This window comes from Pan troglodytes, chromosome 10 (assembly GCF_028858775.2).
Source record: "Pan troglodytes isolate AG18354 chromosome 10, NHGRI_mPanTro3-v2.0_pri, whole genome shotgun sequence".
Taxonomy (NCBI): Eukaryota; Metazoa; Chordata; class Mammalia; order Primates; family Hominidae; genus Pan; species Pan troglodytes.
This window is the reverse complement of record NC_072408.2, coordinates 139,165,354-139,187,693: the sequence shown is the minus strand read 5'-3', so window position 1 is coordinate 139,187,693 and position 22,340 is coordinate 139,165,354. Positions and strand designations below refer to the sequence as shown.

Genomic DNA, 22,340 nt, shown 5'->3' with positions numbered 1-22,340 from the left:
CGTGACTCCCTCCCCGGTGATGCTGCTGTGGTGCGATCTTGGCTCACTGGGGGGTGATGCTACTGGTGACGGTTTCTCCCAGTGCCAAGGGTCGGCACCCCAGACCGCAGCTACGTTCAGGCACTCGGCAGGGGCTGGTTCTCTGAGGGAGGCCCTGGAAGGCCAGGGCTTATCAAAGACAGGGTGGGGCTGGCACTGTGGTGCTAAGATGAGGGGCAGCTGTGGGTGTGTGCGCCTTCTCAGACAGGTTCATCTCTGCACCCCGTGGGTACATGCTCCTTCTCAGTTGGGTTCATCGTTGCACCCCGTGGGTACATGCACCTTCTCAGACAGGGGTTCATCTCTGCACCCCATGGGTACATGCACCTTCTCAGAGGTTCATCTCTGCACCCCCGTAGGTACATGCACCTTCTCAGACAGGGGTTCATCTCTGCACCCCGTGGGTACATGCGCCTTCTCAGACAGGGGTTCATCTCTGCACCCCGTAGGTACATGCGCCTTCTCAGACAGGGGTTCATCTCTGCACCCCGTGGGTACATGCGCCTTCTCAGAGGTTCATCTCTGCACCCCGTGGGTACATGCGCCTTCTCAGACGGGTTCATCTCTGCACCCTGTGGGTACATGTGCCTTCTCAGAGGTTCATCTCTGCACCCCCGTGGGTACATGTGCCTTCTCAGAGGTTCATCTCTGCACCCCCGTGGGTACATACTCCTTCTCAGACAGGGGTTCATCTCTGCACCCTGTGGGTACATGCGCCTTCTCAGAGGTTCATCTCTGCACCCCCGTGGGTACATGCGCCTTCTCAGACAGGGGTTCATCCCTGTACCCCGTGGGTACATGCGCCTTCTCAGACAGGGGTTCATCTCTGCACCCTGTGGGTACATGTGCCTTCTCAGACAGGGGTTCATCTCTGCACCCCATGGGTACATGCACCTTCTCAGAGGTTCATCTCTGCACCCCCGTAGGTACATGCGCCTTCTCAGACAGGGGTTCATCTCTGCACCCCGTGGGTACATGCGCCTTCTCAGACAGGGGTTCATCTCTGCACCCCGTGGGTACATGCGCCTTCTTAGAGGTTCATCTCTGCACCCCGTGGGTACATGTGCCTTCTCAGACAGGGGTTCATCTCTGCACCCTGTGGGTACATGCGCCTTCTCAGAGGTTCATCTCTGCACCCCCGTGGGTACATGCGCCTTCTCAGACAGGGGTTCATCTCTGCACCCCGTGGGTACATGTGCCTTCTTAGAGGTTCATCTCTGCACCCCGTGGGTACATGCGCCTTCTCAGACAGGGGTTCATCTCTGCACCCTGTGGGTACATGCGCCTTCTCAGAGGTTCATCTCTGCACCCCCGTGGGTACATGCGCCTTCTCAGACAGGGGTTCATCTCTGCACCCCGTGGGTACATGCGCCTTCTCAGACAGGGGTTCATCTCTGCACCCTGTGGGTACATGCGCCTTCTCAGAGGTTCATCTCTGCACCCCCGTGGGTATATGCGCCTTCTCAGACAGGGGTTCATCTCTGCACCCCGTGGGTACATGCACCTTCTCAGACGGGTTCATCTCTGCACCCCATGGGTACATGCACCTTCTCAGAGGTTCATCTCTGCACCCCCGTAGGTACATGCGCCTTCTCAGACAGGGGTTCATCTCTGCACCCCGTGGGTACATGCGCCTTCTTAGAGGTTCATCTCTGCACCCCGTGGGTACATGCGCCTTCTCAGACAGGGGTTCATCTCTGCACCCTGTGGGTACATGCGCCTTCTCAGAGGTTCATCTCTGCACCCCCGTGGGTACATGCGCCTTCTCAGACAGGGGTTCATCTCTGCACCCCGTGGGTACATGCGCCTTCTCAGACAGGGGTTCATCTCTGCACCCCTTGGGTACATGCGCCTTCTCAGACAGGGGTTCATCTCTGCACCCTATGGGTACATGCACCTTCTCAGACAGGGGTTCATCTCTGCACCCCGTGGGTACATGCGCCTTCTCAGACAGGTTCATCTCTGCACCCCCGTGGGTACATGCGCCTTCTCAGACACGGGTTCATCTCTGCACCCCGTGGGTGCCTGCGCCTTCTCAGACAGGGGTTCATCTCTGCACCCCGTGGGTGCATGCGCCTTCTCAGACAGGGGTTCATCTCTGCACCCCGTGGGTACATGCGCCTTCTCAGACAGGGGTTCATCTCTGCACCCTATGGGTACATGCACCTTCTCAGACAGGGGTTCATCTCTGCACCCCGTGGGTACATGCGCCTTCTCAGACAGGTTCATCTCTGCACCCCCGTGGGTACATGTGCCTTCTCAGACAGGGGTTCATCTCTGCACCCCGTGGGTACATGCACCTTCTCAGACAGGGGTTCATCTCTGCACCCCGTGGGTACATGCGCCTTCTCAGACAGGGGTTCATCTCTGCACCCTATGGGTACATGCACCTTCTCAGACAGGGGTTCATCTCTGCACCCCGTGGGTACATGCGCCTTCTCAGACAGGGGTTCATCTCTGCACCCCGTGGGTACATGTGCCTTCTCAGACAGGGGTTCATCTCTGCACCCTATGGGTACATGCACCTTCTCAGACAGGGGTTCATCTCTGCACCCCGTGGGTACATGCGCCTTCTCAGACAGGGGTTCATCTCTGCACCCCGTGGGTATATGCGCCTTCTCAAGACAGGGGTTCATCTCTCCACCCTGTGGGTACATGCGCCTTCTCAGACAGGGGTTCATCTCTGCACCCCGTGGGTACATGCGCCTTCTCAGACAGGTTCATCTCTGTACCCCGTGGGTACATGCACCTTCTCAGACAGGGGTTCATCTCTGCACCCCGTGGGAACATACGCCTTCTTAGCAGTTCATCTCTGCACCCCTGGGGGCTGCCTCACATGTTACAGCTCACTGAGCATTCAGCATATATATATTTTTGTGTTTTGTTTGTTGAGACAGGGTCTCACTCTGTTACCCAGGCTGGAGTGCAGTGGTGCAATCTCGGCTCACTGCAGCCTTGACTTCCCCAGGCTCAGGTGATTCTCCCACCTCAACCTCCCACGTAGCTGAGACTACAGCTGTGCACCACCACGCCCGGCTAATTTTTTGTATTTTTTTCATAGAGGTGAGGTTTTACCATGTTGCCCGGGCTAGTCTTGGACTCCTGGGCTCGAGCAATCCACCGGCCTCAGCCTCCCCGATTGCTGGGATTGCTGGGGGAGGTCACCGCACCCGGCCTCCCATATGTCCTAAAAATCCAGCAAATGCTAGTTCGCCAGACTATCAGATGCATTCTCTTCCGTGTAAAGTTCCCCAGTATTTTCCCACGTCCAATGTGCTTGTATTTCCAATGAAATGTACCCAGATCTTGACGGTAGTTAGGCCACATCTTTTCCTGCTAGATTTTAGAATGCAGTAAAATGTATTTACATGAATGAAATGTTTTCTCCTACAAAACCACTTTAACATCATTTTCATTAAACATGTAATGAAAAGTGCTTGATGTTTTCTCTGGAGTGATCATGACTAATAAAGTCAATTCTGGAGCCCAATTGTCTGGGCTTGAATCCCAGATCCACACTTTGCCATTCACGCGACCTTGAGCAAGCCAGTTGCCCTTTGTGTGCCTCAGTTTCCTCACATGGAATGTTAGATGACGCCAGTGTGTATTACACCTTAACGTGGCTGCTGCTCGTATTGACCAGGTGATAGGCGTAGAAGACCATGCCTGGTGAAACCTTTGCACTGCGTGTGTGCCAGCTACCTGCATCATTATTCCAGCAGCTGTCCTCGTAACGTCGGGAAACATTTTACAACCTGCATTTTATAAGCAGAAAAATATGGCATTTTCAGGAGGGACACGGGAATGGCTATTGATCAAAAACAGACCAGGGTTTATCACACTGGCTGCATAGTAATCACCTCCCGGATGATTAAAAACAGCCTCCCCGGCTCCGTCTCAGAACAGGTGATACATATCTACTGTAAACGCCCCGCAGACAGCTGCCTCCGTCCCAGTGCCGGGTCCTGCCTGGTTCTGATCCTCTGGATTTCCTGGGATAAACATCCTGAGGAAGAAAAGAATGGCTCAACAAAGAAAGGAGAAATGGGTGTTCGGCTCGCCCAGCCTCAGCCAAGGGGCAGAAAACCTCCAAGCTGGATAGGCTGTCATGCCCGATGCCAAGAAACGGATATTTGAAGAATAGAGTACTAAGCTCAGAGCCAGAACCCCCCAGATCCCCCTACACACATGTGCATACACAGACACACACACACAGACACATACACACAGATATACATACACACACAGACACATGAACACATGAACAAACGCAGATATGAACACACAGACATGCACACATGTGAACATGCACAGACAACACACACATGAACAGACACATACATACACAGAAACATGCACACACAGAGACACATGGAGAGAAACATGCATACATGTGAACATGCACAGACATGAACTGACATGAACATAGAGACATATACATAGAAACATGCACATATGAACACACAAACACAGACATGCACACACAGACACACAGACACTCATACACAGATACACAGACAAATGCACACATGGACACACAAACACAGACACATAGATGCACACAGATATAGAGACACATGCACACATGAACAAACAGAGATGAACACACAGATATGCACACATGTGAACACACACAGACATACATAGACACATACACAAATACACACACACAGAGCACAGACAGACACATGCACACACATGAACACACACAGAGACACAATGCACACAGACACAGGCACATGCACACACAGATATACATACACATGCACACACGTGGGCACACGGAGACATGCACACAGAGACACAGGCACAAACACAGATATACACACAGACACATGCACACACGGGCACACACATGCACACAGAAACACGTGGACACATGCACATGCATGCACGCTGACAACACAGACATGCACATATGCAGATACACAGGCACACAGAGGCAAATGCACGCACACTCATGCACACACACGGACACACACACAGCCAAGAGCTGTGAAGCCCCTTGCCTTACTCATCTCTGTATGGAGAGCCAAGCACAGCCATGCTCTTAATAAATGCTCCGTCATTTATTCACTCATCCCGCAAATGTTTACTGAACACCAGCTATGTGTCCGATTTCTGGGAACACAGGGGTGAACCCTGCCTTTGAGTGAAACTCCTGCCTCTTGGGTGCTTGCATTCTGCCAGTGGAAGTTGGGCCCCTGTGCTGCGCGGCTTGACTGACATCTCCCCTGGCTTCCAGGGTCTCCTCCACAAAACGCCAGTGTGGGGCCAGATCAGAGCCTGGGCTGGGGGTGGGGGCAGCCGGGGTTTGCGGCCTCGGGTCTTACCTGCGAGCCTGGCTCAGGGACGGGGCCTTCTCCCTCCTGGTGGCTCCAGGGCCCCCTGCTGTTCCCGGAGGTCCGGCTGCATCCCAAGCCCCCCCCCCCCCCACCATACCCGTCCCGGGACTCAGCTTCCCCAGTCCTCAGCCCTGGACGGGGGAGAGGGAGGGAGGCCGGGAGCTCGGCTTGGGGAGGGGTGGGCAGGAGACTACCAGAGTGGCCCTGACCCGGGTCCTGCCCCGGCCGCCCCCTCCCCCATTCACGCCCGGCGACACCGCCCTGGCCAGGCATTCCCGGAGGCCCCGCTGCTCTCGGGTCAAGCTTGGGGTCGATTCGGACCTTGCTGGCCGTTGGGGGCCCCGGGCGTCTGGCGGGTCCTGGGGAGGAAGGGTCCGCGCCTGCCCCGCCCCCGCTCCCCGCGCCCGCGTGCCCTTGGCCCAGGCTACCCCGCGCGCCCCGCCCCCCGCCCCCCGCCCCCCGGACCTGCTGTCCTGGGGTCCCCGGAGGGGGGCGCGGTGGGGGGGCGGGGCAGGCGCGCGGGGCGGTCCCGGGGGGCGGCCTTGAGGGGCGGGGGAGGCGGGGCGGGGGAGGCGGGGCGGGGCGGTCCTGGGGCCGCGGATGCAGATGAGCTGAGCTGAGGCCGCGTCACTCTGCACCGGCGCGGTGGCTGCGGGGCGGGCAGGACAGGAGCCGGCACAGACACCGAGCGCCGCCCGCCCGCGCCTTCCCCGCCGCCCCCCGGCGCCCCCGGCCCCCCTCACCGCTCCCCGGGGCGGGGCCGCGCCCTCTGAGCGGGGGATGCCGGCCGCGCCCCGCGACCCCAGCCCCGGGCAGCCCTCTGCGCTCTGGGGGACCCCCGGCGGCCGTGGCCGGGCGCACTGAGCTGGTGCTGAAGGGACAGCTCCGGCCGAGCCCCGCAGCCCCCGCAGCCCCGGGCGGCTCATGGTCCCCGAAGCCGAAGCTGAAGCCCAGGCCCGGGCGGGGATGCTGGGGATGCCCCGCGGGTGAGGCCCCCGCTGCAGCCGTGTTCATGGCGGTGGCCAGGAAGATCCGAACTTTGCTGACGGTGAACATCCTGGTGTTCGTGGGCATCGTCCTGTTCTCCGTGTACTGCCGCCTGCAGGGCCGCTCCCAGGAGCTCGTGCGCATCGTGAGCGGCGACCGCCGGGTGCGCAGCCGACACGCCAAGGTGGGCGCGCTGGGGGACCGTGAGGCCATCCTGCAGCGCCTGGACCACCTGGAGGAGGTGGTCTACAACCAGCTCAACGGTGAGCGGGGGCGCCGGGGCGGAGTGGGGGCAGCCCTGCCCGGGACAGTGGCCACCACGGGCGCGATGGGTCAGGCCGGACTCGGGTGCGTGACCCTCTGCGCCCCTGTGGGAGGGAATATACAGGAGAGAGGAGAGGGAAGGGCCGCGGAAGCCCCTTCAGCAGCGGGCAGCAACCTGGGTTCCCCCCGCACCGGGCATCCACCCCTCCAGTGGAGACTTGAGGAATCCCCCTGCCCCCACAATGACACAAACTTGCTCTCCGAGGGAACTTCTGCAGAGGATCTTTGGAGCTGCTCTAGGCGCAGGCAGTGCCTAGGTCCAGGAGTGTGGGGTGGGGGGCTGGCTTGGCGCTCCAGGAGTGGGGGCCGTCAGGTTTAGGCTGCGCCGACCCCTCCACTCTTGAAGGTGGGGAAAGAGGAGGGTGGGGATGCCACACTTGGGAGGCTGCTGGTGCAGTGTCCTTTGCCCCTGAGGTTCGAAGGCACCCCAAATGCTTCGACCACTGGGCTAGGCGGCCCCCTGTCCTGGGGGTGCCCGAGGCCGCGTTAGAAAGTTGTTATGGGAGAAGCTTGAGGCTGAGACCTGAGACTCCTGGGAGGATGGAGTTGAGGATCATGCAGGGCTTGGCAGGACTCATTACCCAGGGGGGCCCAAGTTGTGGCACCTGGGAGCCCCAGAATCCATGAAAGCCTCCAGCTCCCGGTGGGTCTGTTTCATCACGAGCGGACGTAGGTCGGCCCGAGGGGCAGCACCGGCATCACCACAGGTCAGGGCCAGCGGCCACAGCTGCTGAGAGCAAGCACTTTTCCAGCTGCTCCACCTTCCCGGAGGAGCAGCCGCCCCCAAGGCCACTCTGCACCGGGGCGCCAGGAAGGAGAAAGTTTGCATGTGCCTACAGCACTAGCTGGTGTGGCTTTCCGTTCCCTGCCGATGATTCAGGCTTCTGCCTTGGCAGCCCCAGCAAACCTCCTCCAGAAAGCATCCGTAACAGGCTCGAGTGGGAGGTGACGGGAGCTGGGGTTACGTGGGCAGGCGGGGGCTCCGGATGTGCCTCCTGTGTGTGGGGGCAAAGGCGGGGGGTGGTCTTGCGTTTCCTTCAGGAGCCACACCCTCTCTTGAGGGTGGGCTGCAGACAGGCCGTGGGGTGGGAGGGGGAGGTGAATCCCCATGAGGAGGGGTTGTCCCAGCTTTGTCTGACTCAGAGCACCCTGACTTCCTGAGCGCCTTCCCATCACCCACAGAATCCCTGACTTTCCCGCAGAGCTGTGCTTGGTGAGCTGTGTGGCTTCTCTGATCTTTCTGATTCAGCTGGAGCCACGAGGGGAGAAAAGTAGTTCAAGCAGCCGCCCAGCCGCCCGGCAGTGCAATTCATCTCCCGGAAGGCGGTGTGCCCGGCAATAGCACATGGCTCTATTGAAGTGTGCTCGCCGTGGTGTTATGGTCTGTTTTATGGGGAGAGCCAGAGGATTACATAAAAACACTGGCAGCACGCTGAGGTTGTGTAACACCACGAGGGCAGCTCGGCCCTGTGAGTCGTTTTCCCTGCCTCACCCTTCGAGGTGAGAATCGGCTGGGATTCTTGGTGGTGGAAAAAGCCAGGACCCATGATCCGCTTTGCTGACATTGGCGGGAGATAAGGAGGCATTCCGGGAAAGTGTGTCTCCCCCCACAGCCCACCGCCCCCACTGCCTTCTCCCGTCCCGCTTCCTCCTGTCCTCTGTCCCCTCCCTTCTTCCTCTTCGCTTCCCTCCCCCTTCCTCCTTTCTTTTAAAATTGTTCCTCCTTCTTTCCTTCAACCCAGCTTTCCTCCCTTGTCAGCCTTTCTCGGAACGGCCCCTGCCATCTGTCTGCCTCTGTCTCTGCCCTCAACCTTTTGATGAGGCCGAGTTTCGTCCCCCTCTGTGATGAGGCTGTGCTGCGTTCCTCTCTGTGACCAGCAGGCCAGGCACAGTGTCTAAACCCAAGAGTCAGTCAATCTTTGCCCCAGGAAATGATGGGAGACACCAAAATTACTCTCACCCCCGGTGGGGCCCTACGGGGAGGGCGGTACGGTAGAGGCCTGATGTCTGTCGCCATGAGGCCCTTTGAAACAGCATTACCCGCTCTGATGTTGGCACAGGCTCTCGGTGCTAAAAGGTGTGTAAGAAGCTCCCTGGAGGAGGCGGCCAGCTCTTAGATCACAGCCTGTTCCAGAATGTGACATCCCAGGATGCAAAATTGATTCCCGGGAGCTCCCACTCGATACTAATCCATCCGAGTTCAGAAAGGAGAGGGGGAAATCCGAAACAAAATGGATTGATCCCTTTTCCCTGCCTTGATTGCTTCCTGGAATTCCTCTGCTGGCTGGGAGGGGCCTGGTGGAAGGAAGTCCATGTCTTCATGGGAGCTGGAGGAGCGGGAGGGCCACTGGGGTGGGGAGGGGCCCAGAATCCAAAGTTCTTCCCACACCCTGCCTCCGCTGGCCCAGTGGCCTTTCTTTGGGATGTCCGTTGACCTTGGCAAAGAACTCCTAAGGAATGTGTGCAGATTCAAATTCATAAGGCCCCGGAGGGATGTTCCTTAAGGAAGCTCTGTGTCGTCACTCCTACGTGTACATCAGGGTTTGCTTCTAAATTCAGCGCTCAAGGCAAGGAAAAAATGTTTATACACAAAAACCATCCTTCTGAATATCTTCAGTTGCACATAAAAGACAGCATCCATGGTTTTGTGCGCAGCAGACACAGTAAGTCTCATAAACACTAAATTTCAAAGCCTCTAAACTCAAGGAAAAGAAAGGGAAGAACTGTCTCCATTCAGTTGTCTGGGCATTCAAACCCTTCTGCCTTTAAGAAAATTTTCAAGCCCCTTGAGATGGGAAGGGGAGAGAGAGACAAAGAGCCCCCACTTTCTCTAGGTGCTTGCAGGGCCCACCCCTGTGTCCATGCGAGGCCTGGGCAGCGCTAAGCCACGCCAGGCTGTTTGTCGCCGTGGGCGTGGAGCGAGTGAAGGTCACCGCCAGGGAGCACGGTCGCCCGCGTCGCAGCGGCTGGACTCACTCTGCTGGGAGAGGAGAATCACCCCTGCCTGGCGCAGTCCTGGCCCTCCTGCCCCTCAGGAAGAAAGGCTCTGAATGGAGGATGGAGCCAGGGATGGCGATGGGAAGTTTTCCTTTTGTTGGTTGGTTGTGAGGGAGGTTGTTTCTAAAATTCAGAGCACACGTGTGAATTCCCTCTCACTGACCTGCCCTAGCCCAGGTCCCAGGTCTGAGAGGTCTGGGCCTGAGCAGCAGGAAAGCTGAGAGCCTGGAGCAGGGTGGGCCACGGGGCCCAGAGAGGTCCAGCGAGGTGGCGCTGGTTTCAGAGGGACCTAGGTTTCTGTAGTTACTAAAAGTTTACATTAAAAAAGCAGAAGGCCCCACCGTGGCCAGCCAGTTGCTGGTCAGAGAAGGTTGGAGCGTGGTGCACACTCATTGCACGCTCATCCTGCCCACGGCCCCCCCTCTGGGGACATGGACTCAGGCTTCCTCCAGCCTCAGGAATTCCCACGTGCCTCATGCATCCCCCCCATGACTGTGTGACACCTCGCTCGTGTCCACTGAGGGCGAGGCTGTGTCTGTCTGGTCCTGGCTCTGATGCCCAAGGCCTCTGGCAGTACCGCGAACATAGCACTCCACGAATATCTGTCCAGTGAGCAAGCGAGAGGGTTTTTCTCCAAACAATTCATTGTTTTGTTTAAATGAACTTAAGAGACACTTGTGTGTCTCCAGCGCACCCGTGAGTAGAAGGTGACTGAGTGCCGTGGGAACAGCCTGGAGACTCCAGCAGGCGTCACCCCACCAAGGCCTGCCCTGTCCCCCAGGGAGGCCTGAGCCGGGGCCACATGAGCACGACGCCGGAAGAACTTGGGAGAGTAAGGTCTGAAGAGGGGCAGCATCTCATAGAGCTGTGCCCGTGCATGGCCCACAGCCATGTCTGCAAGCTGGGCCCACCGGGACGCAGCCCCTGCTTTGGGAAGCCCCAGTGTGTGTTCAGAGCAGCAGCTGAGGGGACGTTCCTGTGGGGCTGGAGGACTTGGGGAAGGGGTGGTCAGGTTGCCAAGGGGCGTATCTCCCCAGGCTGCCTTCGCCACAGTGGGGTCCCAGACCTTTAATCCGGACGCAAAACACTGCCAGGAGTCCCGGCACCATGAGTGACCACCAGTGAAGACCTGGCTGAACCAGAATGGAGAGGCCGGGGGGTGAGAAAGGGGCGGTGGGGGGAGAATGCCAGGCCACCCAACGCTTGCCTTGCACCCGGCTGCAGAGGGCGGTGGTCTAGATGGGAGGGTGTCTCCCTGACAAGAGCCGGGGCCATGGCATCTGCTTCAGCAGCAGGCAGACTGCACAGCTGAGAGCGTGAACTTGGGGAGCCAGTCCAAAGATCCCCCGCTGCCACAAGTGACAGGCAGTCGGCCCACACTGCCTTAGTCCCATCCATAGCCGCTGGTCCGGGGTCTCGGACGCGGCCCCGGCAGGTCAGCCGTACGAGGACAGCGTCTCTTGCACGCGCGGCACAAAGCACGTGCCCCGTCAGTCCCGCGTGATGAGTGAGGGCCAGGTAGGAGCTCACAGACAGCGCCGTCGGAGCGCGCGGGGTCGTGCGGAAGGCATGGCTGGAGGCGCACAGGCTCGGTCCGGGCAGTGCCTGGCTGCCGCCACGCGTGCGTCTCGGAATGTCCTGCGGCCCCCACTCTGCCGGCTCCGGCACACTCTCCCTTGAGAGCTCTGGAGGGTGTCAGGTGTGGGTTTCTAAAAAGGGCTTTCCAAGCGTCTGCTCTGCGTAAGCGTTTCCATTTTGGAAATGCTTTGAGAAATTCTCCTTGCTAGGAAGTGCGGTTTCCAGCAGAAAGCTTTTCCTATTCATTTGTGAGTTTTATTTCCCAAGTGGCTCCTGCTGGTTCAGGCGGCCTTTCCAGCTTGAGTTCATCGTCTCTACCCTCCCCTGAATTCCCTCCGTGTATTACAACGTCCCACGTTGCTGATCCAAACAGCCGGAGTGGCCGTGGCCGGGAAGACAGCTGCAGCGCCCTGGAGGCTTCAGTCCCGGCCCTGGCAGGTCTCGCTTCAACAACGGCAGCAGCATTGACCGTTTTTCCACCCGGATCATTAACTTCCGGGCCCCCGCCCCGGCCGAGGTTCACAGCTTCCCCATGATTGTGGATTTACTACAAAAACTGAAAAAATAGTTACTACCCACGGCCAGAGCTCCCACTCTGACTCCGACGATGAGGCTGGTTCGTGGCTACTGGACGGGGATTGCCTCTCCGGTTTTCTGACGTCCGCTGGGGCTCCCGGCACTCGGAGGAGCCTGGCATTTCCTGGCTGAGATGAACGACATTTTGGTTGTGTGTTCTCTTCCTCACCTGCACTCACACACAGCTGTCCTCCCCATCGCTGCCCCCAGATTCGCTGGGGATTTTGACCCCATCTGACCACTCAGAGCCACTCAGCCCGTTCCCTTAACCCGGAGGGTGGGCTTTGTGCAGACCTGCCCCTTCGAGTCTTGGGGGAGATGAGTTCCTAAACACTTGTCAGCCACTTGCCTTGAGGCGGAGCAGACCTGCGTAGAGCAGGCCCGGTCGGCAGCCTTCTGTCTGCAAACGCAGCAGCCCGAGCTTCTAGGAACGACCCAGGCAGGTGGTGATCCCCAGCGTCGGCGTGTGCTGGGCTGAGTGTTTGCATTTACAATTCAGCACAGCAACCTGCATATTTCAGAGTCTTGGAACTATTTTCTGAAAGGACAGTTTATCCTTCATTGGCTGGAAACTTGACAAAAATAAGTCTGTAAATTTCCATGTCAGATCTCCCACTGAGGACAAACGGGCAGGATGGGATCCATGTCTTGAGATCCGTGTGGTCAGCAGCCCATTTTCTCTTGAGCAAGCACAGATGCCTGTGAAGGGACAAGGAGGTGGAGAAGCCGGGAGGCGCTGGAGGAGGGGGCAAGGCTGACGCACGGCTCTCGTGCCCCAGGAAATGCCCCTGTGGCCTGGGCTTTCCCGTACGGGACGGCCAGGAGAGCGATGGCCACCCCGCCACTCAGCGAGGGGACTGGTGTCAGCCTAAGTCTGACAGTCCCCCCTCTAGCTGCCATTCACAGGAAGGAGAAACTCATTTTCCAGTCGTTTAAAAGGTGCCAAGGGTTGTATCATCTCGTAGCACGGAAGCAGCTCAGCCCTGGGCTCTGCACCTGGTCCCCTGGGCTCACCAGGCCCTCCCAGGAAGCCGCCTCGGCCTGCTCCCGCCTCCATCCTTGCAGAGCCTACAAATCCCCCTCCCGTGCCTGGGGACACCATGGTGCTTCCTACGTTCTGGAAGTAGGAGGGGGCAAACTGTGAAGGGGTGACAGGAGCTGGGGTTGGGCAGACGTCCCCATTCCCTGTGCAAACACTCACCCCTCCCAGAGCCTTCTGTGGGGCAACTGAGTCACGGACGGGGATGCTGGGTGCTTGCTGTGCTGGAACTGGCATTTGCGGGCCCAGCCCCTATGAGCTGAGGGCCTGTCTCAGGGAGCAACAGCACCACCTCGTGTGCTGCACATCCGTTCCTTCCTGGCGAATTCGTGAGCACCTGCTGCATTCCTGAACTGCGCTGAGGACGCGGGCCTGAGCAGAGATGTCCCCACCTCAGGGGCTGACATCCCAGGGAGGAAGACGGGGAGTGAGTAAGTTGCATGGTCCAGATGGTCTCAGACAAACCTACGAGGAGGCCCGAGTGACGCGGACGAACGGGGGAGGCCCGAGTGACGCGGACGAATGGGTATCTGGGTGGCGGGGATGGTTACGGGTTGAACGGGGCCCGCCCGGAAGCTCACGTCCACCTGGAACCTCGGAATGCGGCTTATTTAGAAACAAGGTCTTTGCAGAAGTAATTAGTTAAGATGCCCTCAGCCAGGGCTGGGGATTAGTGGGCCCTAAATCCAATGACTGTGGCCCTTATAAGATGAGGAGAGACAGTGGGGGTTTGGAGGGGAGGACGCCCCGTGGGGGCAGAGGCAGGGGCTGGGGTGGTGCGGCCACAGCCCGGGGGGCCCTGGGAGAGGCAGGATGTGTCTTACCCACTGCCTTCAGAGGGAGTGTGGCCCTGCGTGCCTGACATCCAACTCCCGGCCTCCTGTATGAGGGGACAGGTGTGTGAGGGGACAGGTGTGTGAGGGGACAGGTGTGTGGGGTGGAGCCTCCCCGCTTGGTGCCACTGCAGTGACCTGGGACACACACAGGTGGGTGGGGAGGGAGCCACTCTCTGAATTGTGAATGAGGAGAAGGAGCTGCCAGGAGAGAATCCGGGGGAAGTGCTGGGTGTCGGTGGCAGGTGCAGAGGCCACAGTGGGCCCTGGGGTCGGGGTGGTCAGGGCGAAGTGAGTGAGGGAGATGGTGAGGTGCTAGGGCAGGGGGCTGCCAGGACAGCCTGTTGGCCCTGGAAGGATGCTGGCTGCACTCCCAGGCTCCGGACCAGGCCAGAAGGTTCTTGACGAGGGATGTGACACTGTGGGTGCCTGTTTTGTGGGGGCACTGAGGTCCCATCTTTGGTGGTGCCCGTCTCGCCAGCTGCTTGAAGCACATTTTCAGTTTCACTCGGATCTGCCAGGACCCAGATGAGACGGGCGACTCATTAGCAGACGGGAAACCAAGGTCTCCGGAGCAGCTGGTGTACCATGGCCTTGATTCTGGACCAACAGGGGCCTCGACTCCGGACCCACAGGGGCCTCGACTCCAGACCCACAGGGGCCTCGACTCCGGACCCACAGGGGCCTCGACTCCGGACCCACAGGCACCCTCAGTCAGGGCTGACACAAGTGGGGCAGTTCTTCCTGGTGGGGCCGCCCCCTGGGTGGGTTGTGGATGTTGAGCAGCGTTTGGCTCCACCCACTGCCAGGCACCCTCCTCCCCGCTGGGACGCCAGGAGGCCCCTGGAGCGAGAGTCCACCCTGGGCACCTGCCTCACTGACTGTGGCGTCGACCGCCTGGGTTCAAACCCAGCTCCTCCCTCCTCAGCTGCACGACTGTGGGCCGGTCACACGCCCCCTGCACCTCGGTTTCCCTATCTGTAAAGGGGGGATGCCCGGAGCAACAGCCTCAGGGGGCCCTGTGGGCACTGAAGGAGGCACGCGGCACAGCAGAAGGACCCCCCCCGGCGCCGCCCACCTCCCCTCGCCTCTGAGATGAGGGTGGGCTGATGCTTCTCCAACCCTGAGGGCACCTGGTGGGGGCGGAGGCCTTGAGCTGGCCCAGGGACGTGGAGTTGGAGAGAATCAGATCATGCCGAGGGAGCTTCCCTCCACCTCCTCCACCCTGTCCCACGGATCCAGGACCCCCGTCTCGGCCTCTGACCTCGGCATCGGAGAGGGGCCTCTCCCAGGCACACGGGCTTTGCTAACAGACACACCTGGCCAGACTCTCAATGCAGCATCCCATTTCCATTCTGTTTACTGATATTTACTAGTAAAACGATACATGTTTTCTATTGTTGGTGCCAACCCATCACTTATTTAAGAAACGAATTAATTTAACTTAAAAGATGAGTTGATTTAAAAGAAACTGTTAAGTAATATGAACTCAAGCTTCTGTAGAGACGACAGATTCCCCAGGAATCCAGAAAGATCCGAGGTGGGGGCGTCTGCGCCTCGTGGCCCTCGAGGGCTCTGGGCCGTGTCTGCCGCACCCGCGTCCTCGAGGCGGAATCGGAACCCGGGAAGTGAGGTCCCGGATCTGCACGCAGCACCCTCCTCAGGCGTTCTGTGCCTCTCAGTGTGAGTTTAAACAACAACAACAAATAAAAATAAAACAAGCGCGTGTGTGGATGTGCTGTGGGGAGGCTCCTGGGCTTGGCGGCCGGCCCTGGCACATTGTACCCACATGGACTTGGGGATGTCGCTGCAGGAGCAGCTTGAGGCTCGCCAGCTCTGTTAGCAGCTGAGATCTTTGATTTTCAGCTACAGAAAACTCAAGTCTGACAGAGTGAACACTAACGGAACCCAGTGGCCCAGTGGTTCTGGCAGAGGGGATAGCGTGACCCAGCGGCGGGGGCCGCTTGCCGCCCCCTTTTCCTTAGGAGCGCCTGCCTCGTATCCCTGCCTGCATGGCGGGGTCAGTGAGCCCCTCCGAACCTCCGGAGGCTGAGAGTGGAGAAGACACGGGTTCCACAGGAAATCCGGTTCTCCCTAGAAGGACGCGGGAGGCTGGGCACCCAGGCCCGAGGAATGTCTTCTGTCTACGTGGGGCTGCGGGAGGAGCACCCGAGGTGACCTGAGGTGACCTGTGGCCGCGTGTTGTGCCGGGTACAGCTGTGTGTGTGGCGGAGTGGGGTGTTGACCTGCCCCAGACGGAAAGGCCTGATGAAAGCAAACTCCGCTAGTGTGTGCGTCAGGGCTCTCCTGAGGAAAGGAGCCAGCGGATAGAGAGAGACCCAAGAGGAGATGTAGGGTGAGGATTGGCTCCCGTGACTGTGCAGGCCAAGAGGCCCCATCATCTGCCGTCTGCAAGCTGCAGGCCCGGGAAGCCGGGTGGGGTCCTTTGGCCTGAGTGCAGAGACCTGAGAGCCAGGGTCACGCTGAGGAAAACGGCATAACTTCTACTCCAAAGGCCCGAGACCTGGCAGCTCCACCTGATGTCCACAGGCAGGAGCAGAGGGAGGTCTCAGCTCACACAGGACATGAAGCTGCCCTCCTCTGCCTTTCTGTTCCAGCTGGGCCTCCGAGAAGGGGCTGATCCCTGTCTGCACTGGGGAGGACAGACCTTTCTTCCTCAGCCCCCTGATTCAGACTCGAATCTCGCACAGACGCACCTGGAAGCAATACTTCCAGCCACCTGGGCATCCAAGGCCCTCTCTATGGATGCAGAATTCACCATCACAACTAGCTTCAACCATGGGGAGCACACCTCACGTGAAGGCACGCACGCTGCAGGCTTGGTGGCTCGGTGGCGGCCACGGACACCCAGTTCTGTCTCTGCTTCTCCCTCCCAGAGAGTCGCCGCCGAAGTCCAAAGGACCCGTGCAGCTGCCCGGTGTGCATGAGCAGGGCCCTGAAAGGCGGGAGGCCCCGCAGGGATGTCTGGGGACACGCAGGCTTCCTGCCTCTCCGTTAGGACTGTCATCTCTGAGCACCTAGCCAGCCACTGGCAGAGGGTGGGAGGAGTGCCCTGTGGGACTGGCCTGGTCATAACTGGCCCCGGGCTGGGGCAGGAGCAGGGCTGGGCCTGCTCCCACGATGTGTAGGGTTGAGTGGACCCGGCCACAGCTGGGATTGCCAGGCAGACAAGAGGAGGGCAGGCAGCCCACGGCGTGCACTGTGCATCAACGCTGGCCACACACGGGGCTGCAGGCCCAGCTGGGAGGTCAGTCAGGGCGCGCATCCCAGGATCCACCAGGAGGTTTAGGGCGGCCCCGAACCTGCAAGTCACCAGCTTTGCGTGATCCTACGGCTGCAGCTGCGACACTACACCAGGGTTCAAGCGTGGATGCCGCCTGTGAGGCCCTGAGGCCCTGTGCTGATGGGATGGCGGATTCATGTCCCTGGTGGCCTGAGGCCCCTGTGTTGGAGGCTGGACTGAAAGCTGGGTCACGAAGGGCAGGTGCTCTTAGGGCCCCAGCTCTGGCCCTGAGGAGAGGCATCCATGTGGGTTCCCCGAGCACCCACCTTGTCTCTCATTCTGGGTCAGGCCTGCCCAGTGCCCGCCCAGCCCCATGCATCATCCAGCGTTCTTGGTCAGCGTCCTGCCGCCCACGCTTGCCTGGCCAGAGGGGCTGTGCTCAGGCCCTTGGCTGTCAGCATTTTATTTTTATTGTTTTAATTTTTTCGAGGCAGGGTTTCACCCCCACCACCCAGGGTCAAGCGATTCTCCTGCCTCAGCCTCCCGAGTAGCTGGGATTACAGGTGCTCACCACCATGCCCGGCTAATTTTTGTATTTTTTGATAGAGACGGGGTTTCACCATGTTGCCCAGGCTGGTCTCGAACTCCTGAGCTCAAGTGATCCACCTTCCTCAGCCTCTCAAAGTGCTGGGATTGCAGGCATGAGCCAGTGTGCCCATCAGTGTTTTATTTTTAAGTAAATAAACCAAGTGCGATTGTTCCTTGAAACGCCATCCTGGACCCTGTGGAGCGCCAGGGAAATAATGAGATCTAGAGGTGCCAGGTCGACCGTGGATCTTCCTGAGGCTCCCAGCAGCCCCTGTGCAGCCCCACCGATACCCCTCCTCCTTCTTTCCCTGCCCTGGTTGGAAGGGACAAGGCTGGGCCCCGGGGCTGGAGGGGCCCGAAGGTGGGGCCAGCTGGGGAGGGCTGGGCGCAGCCTCTACTGAGCGAGGGGGGTCTGGCCACCGCGTTTTTGAGCTTTTGGGAAGATTTTTAAAAACACAAAATCTCAACACAGGCTTACCAAAATTATGGTGTATTTACGTGTTTACGGATAACAAATTAATGCTTTTAACAGACTTACTGGAGTGTGATCCAATTGTGCTGTTCACAGATGATCCTGGAATTCATAAAAACCGCAGGTATCCGTGGTGAGGTGGCCCTGGAGAGGAGCTGACCCCACGCTAGGGAGCCAGTGTGGATGGAAGAGTGGCAAGTCCAAGGCCTGGGCCTGGGCACACACTGTGAGGATGCGAGTGGAAGGAGCAGGAGAGAGGGTGTGGCCTGGGGGGGCAGTGCAAGGCTCCTGTCCCCGAAGCTGGGCAAGCTGACCCCACCAGCTGCTTCTGTGGGGTGTGGGACGGGGGCTGTGCTCCGTGGGGTAAGGGATTCAGGCCCTGCTCTGTGGAGTCTAGGAGGGGGATGTGCCGTGGGGTGTAAGATGCAGGCTGTGCTCTGTGGGGTGTAGGATGGGGCCGTGCTCTGTGGGGTGTAGGATGAGGCTGTGCTCTGTGGGGTGTAGGGTGCAGGCTGTGCTCTGTGGGGTGTAGGATGGGACCGTGCTCCATAGGGTGCAGGCTGTGCTCTGTGGGGTATAGAATAGGACCATGCTCTGTGGGGTGTAGGGTGCAGGCTGTGCTCTGTGGGGTGTAGGATGCAGGCTGTGCTCTGTGGGGTGTAGAATGGGACCGTGCTCCGTGGGGTGTAGGGTGCAGGCTGTGCTCTGTGGGGTGTAGAATAGGACCATGCTCCATGGGGTGTAGGGTGCAGGCTGTGCTCTGTGGGTGTAGAATAGGACCATGCTCCATGGGGTGTACGGTGCAGGCTGTGCTCTGTGGGGTGTAGAATGGGACCGTGCTCTGTAGGTGTAGGATGCAGGCTGTGCTCTGTGGGGTGTAGGATGGGGGCCAGGCCATGCAGCATTCCTGGCCTCCAACCACTAGATGCTGGTAGCTGCCCCGCCCCTCCCCAGGTGTGACAGCCAAACCTGCCCAGGTCTCACCAAATGTCCCCATGGGTCCGAGTACCCCATGTGAGTGCCAGTGCTCATGATGGGAAGGAGGCTGGGTGGCTGCAGAGGGAGTGGGCTGGGGTGGGCGTCCCTGTCGGATCTGAAAGGGTGGCTGAGGGACCACACAGAGCACGGGGGAATTTGCTGAAGCGGAGGAAAGAGAGCAGGGACACACCCTGGCAGGAGGAGGGATGAGGCCCCGGGAGGTCCTGGCAGCACCTCGCACCTCAGACGGCCATTCCCTGAGCACAGGTGGTTAGGGTGGGAAGCTCGGGTGCTCCTGATTCTCCGTTTCCCAAGGAGGAAGGAAGCAAGGTCATCTGAGGTTGATAACTGCAAATTCCTTTTCTTTCTTTTTCCTTTTTTAGTGAAGCTATAGCACTAAATAGATTTTTAAAGGAAGTATATGCTCGGTTATAGGGGATCTCTGTTTCCTCCCAGAATAGGGGCATAAAAATGCATCGTGAAATGGGGACGTGGGGTCGGGCTGGGGAAGAACCCACAGGCTGTATGGTAGAGAATCATGGCACCCCCCTTTGCAGGTCGGGGCCCGGGGCAGGCACTGACTGTGATCCAGCTTCATGCCTCTGCTGGAGAGCCGAGTCTGGACCGGGACGCTGGGGTCTGTGGGGTCGCCTCCCAGCCCGCGGCCAGCTCCTGCCTCTGCCTGCCTCTTCTTTCGGTGAGAGAGGAGGCGAAAGGCTGATGAGGAAACATGACGGAACCCAAGACCTGCAGGCGTGAGGGGGTGGGCGGCTGTTTCGGGGGCTGCCTGCCTGCCGTGCCCTCTCCAGGACCCCGCATCCCCACCACCCTCCACTCTCGAACATTCTGGAGACTGTTCTCAGGGCCAGAGGCTGTCCCCTTTCTCATGCTCCAAGTCCCCATTGGCATCTCGGAATGGGCCCAGCACAGGGGTTTATTGCAGCCCCAGCATAGAGGGGTCTTCCCCTGAGGCCGTGTCACTCACACCCTGTGTGACGCGGTGGGGAGTATGAGTGGGCGGCTCAGCCCTCTCTGCTGTGTGTGGGAGGCCGTCTCTGGACCCTGTGTTCCCACAAGGACACCAGGGCTGAGTGTGGATGTGCAGCCTGGTAATGGCAGAACTGGGATCCGAACCGGCGGCCTTCACAGAGACTGGCCCAGAAGACGCGACCTTCTCAGATCAGCAGCCGCGGCGCAACCTTGCCCACATCCCACGGCAGAAAGGGGCTATTTTTACTTTCCACAGAATAGTTCAGTCGCATCAGCTCTGTGTGCAGCTCCGGCGTGAAACCCAGCAAGCCCTGATTTTATTTCTAAGTCAGAAAAGAACAGACGGGGTCTGAATTCTGCAAGGGGCTATTTTCACACTATTTTGAGAAAATTGTGGAAAATGCCTGTTAATATTCTGAGGCTCGAGCACTTTGCAGTGGACACGGGGGAGGCCACCCTGATTATATTCTGAGGCTCAAGCACTTTGCAGTGGACACGGGGGAGGCCACCCGGATTATCTTAGTTGCTCGGTGCAGAGCCTTGTGGTTAAAATGTGGCTACAGCGCTGGGCCGCCTGGACTCAGAGCCCGGCCCCACCACCTCCCCCTGTGCCACCTCCGTCAGGCCGCCCAGCCTCCCGCTCCTCAGCTTCCTTATCTGTAAATTGGGGTGAGAACAGCACTCACCTCTGTTGTGAGGATGCTGGACGAGGGGAGCCTGCAAAGCTCTGGGAGCAGCGCCCGGCACCCGGTCGCGCTTGGTAAGCGATGGCGCTGCTTCGGCAGATGTTACTGTGGTTTCTCATTTCCGCCACCCGAGGTCCACCCGACCTTCCAGCCCGACTCCACTGCACGGAAGCTAGTTCCGCTCTGCCCAAGATGCATGAACGCCAGGATTCCACGGGAAATTGGAGGGGGCATCGGGGAGAGGGTTTGATCCGATTCACGCTTCATTCACCGAATGACTGCCATACTGTGCAGAGCCCAGCAGGGTGTGCCCAGTGCCCCGAGCAGCTGCCCCCTGGGAGTTCACAGTCAGGCAGGGGGGTGGCAGCCTGCACTCTCTGCTCTCTAAGGTGCAGGAGAGGGGATTGCTTTGAAGGGGAAGGTCAGGACAGCTTCATGGAAGAGGAATCTTTGAGCTGCACATTCGGAGTTGGATGGATCTGAGTCCTAATCCCAATGGGGTGACCTTGGGCAAGTCACTACTCCTCTCTGAGCCTTGGTTTCCTCATCTGTGAAATGTGAAAAATGATTATCCCTCCATGACAGGATCATGGAGAAGATTAGACAAGATGGTGCAAGTGAAGTGCTTGGCAGAGTGCCTCCCACATGGTAGGTCCCAGAAAAGTTAGCAAAGATGGAGACAGAAAGAGAGTTCAAGTGGGGCAGGATTTGGACAGACAGATAACGTGATGCCTGATGTATAGTATGTGCTTAGTAAGTATTGATTGACTGGTAGGATGGATGGAGGGATGGGTCGGTGGGTGGATGGATAAATGGATGGGTGGGTGGGTGGATTAATGGATGAGTGGGCAAGTGGATGGATGAGTGGGTGGATGGGCAGGTGGTTGGGTGGATGTATGTATGTATGGATGGATGGATGGATGGGTGGATGGATAGGTGGATGTATGGATGGATGGGTGGGTGAGTGGATGGATGGTGGGTGGGTGGATGGATGGATGTGTGGATGGATGGGTGGGTGGATGGATAGGTAGATGTATGGATGGATGGGTGGGTGGGTGGATGGGTGGATGTATGTATGGGTGGGTGGATGGATGGGTGGATGTATGTATGGGTGGGTGGATGAGTGGATGTATGTATGGGTGGGTGGATGAGTGGATGTATGTATGGGTGGGTGGATGAGTGGATGTATGTATGGGTGGGTGGATGAGTGGATGTATGTATGGGTGGGTAGATGAGTGGAGGGTGAATAAATATAGTAGGAGACTCTATAGAGTGAGGACAGCCAAGCATTGAGAAAGGGAAGACAGGATCTGGAATGCTGGACTATGAGAGAAAACGAGGAAGGCAGGTTGGGTCCCAGTGCATCCATGTGGAGTTGAGCAGCCCAGACTGACACAAGTGTTGGGCTGACAACCTCATCTTTGGCTTGGGCCCCGGCAGAAGGGGATCCACCCTGGGGGCAGAGACATGGAGCCTCTGCTGCCCCCTGACAACAGGGGTTCAGGGCAGGCTCTCCTTCAGCAAGCGGCTGAGGGAAAGCCAGGTCCCCTGGACTCCGCTGGGGGCTTCAGCAAGGGCAGGGCCAGTTTCCCCTCCCATCCTCCGTGTGTGGGTTCCTGAGGTCTCCTCCTGTCTTTGACCCTCAAGGCTGGGCTGCGTCCAAA

The 22,340-nt window shown here is 58.8% G+C and overlaps 1 protein-coding gene and 1 long non-coding RNA gene across 3 annotated transcripts in view; one reads left to right on the top strand and one right to left on the bottom strand.

Annotated features, from left to right (window-relative positions):
- Positions 1-1,350: 1,350 nt before the first annotated feature.
- Positions 1,351-5,819, bottom strand: LOC107967700 (uncharacterized). The gene is made up of 3 exons (XR_001708426.4): positions 5,373-5,819; positions 3,900-4,045; positions 1,351-3,794 (listed from the first exon to the last, which is right to left on the bottom strand). It is a non-coding gene; the product is annotated as an uncharacterized LOC107967700 (long non-coding RNA).
- Positions 5,820-6,009: 190 nt separating this feature from the next.
- The window catches only part of GALNT9 (polypeptide N-acetylgalactosaminyltransferase 9), a 133,168-nt gene continuing 116,837 nt past the window's right edge, over positions 6,010-22,340 (top strand). Inside the window, exon 1 of one of the 2 annotated variants that reach the window (XM_009426595.5) lies at positions 6,010-6,634. In XM_009426595.5, the coding sequence (XP_009424870.3) occupies positions 6,397-6,634 (238 nt within the window). In that variant the 5' untranslated portion in view covers positions 6,010-6,396. The remainder of the gene's footprint in view (positions 6,635-22,340) is intronic. The other variant, XR_002938899.3, reaches the window with a different exon arrangement.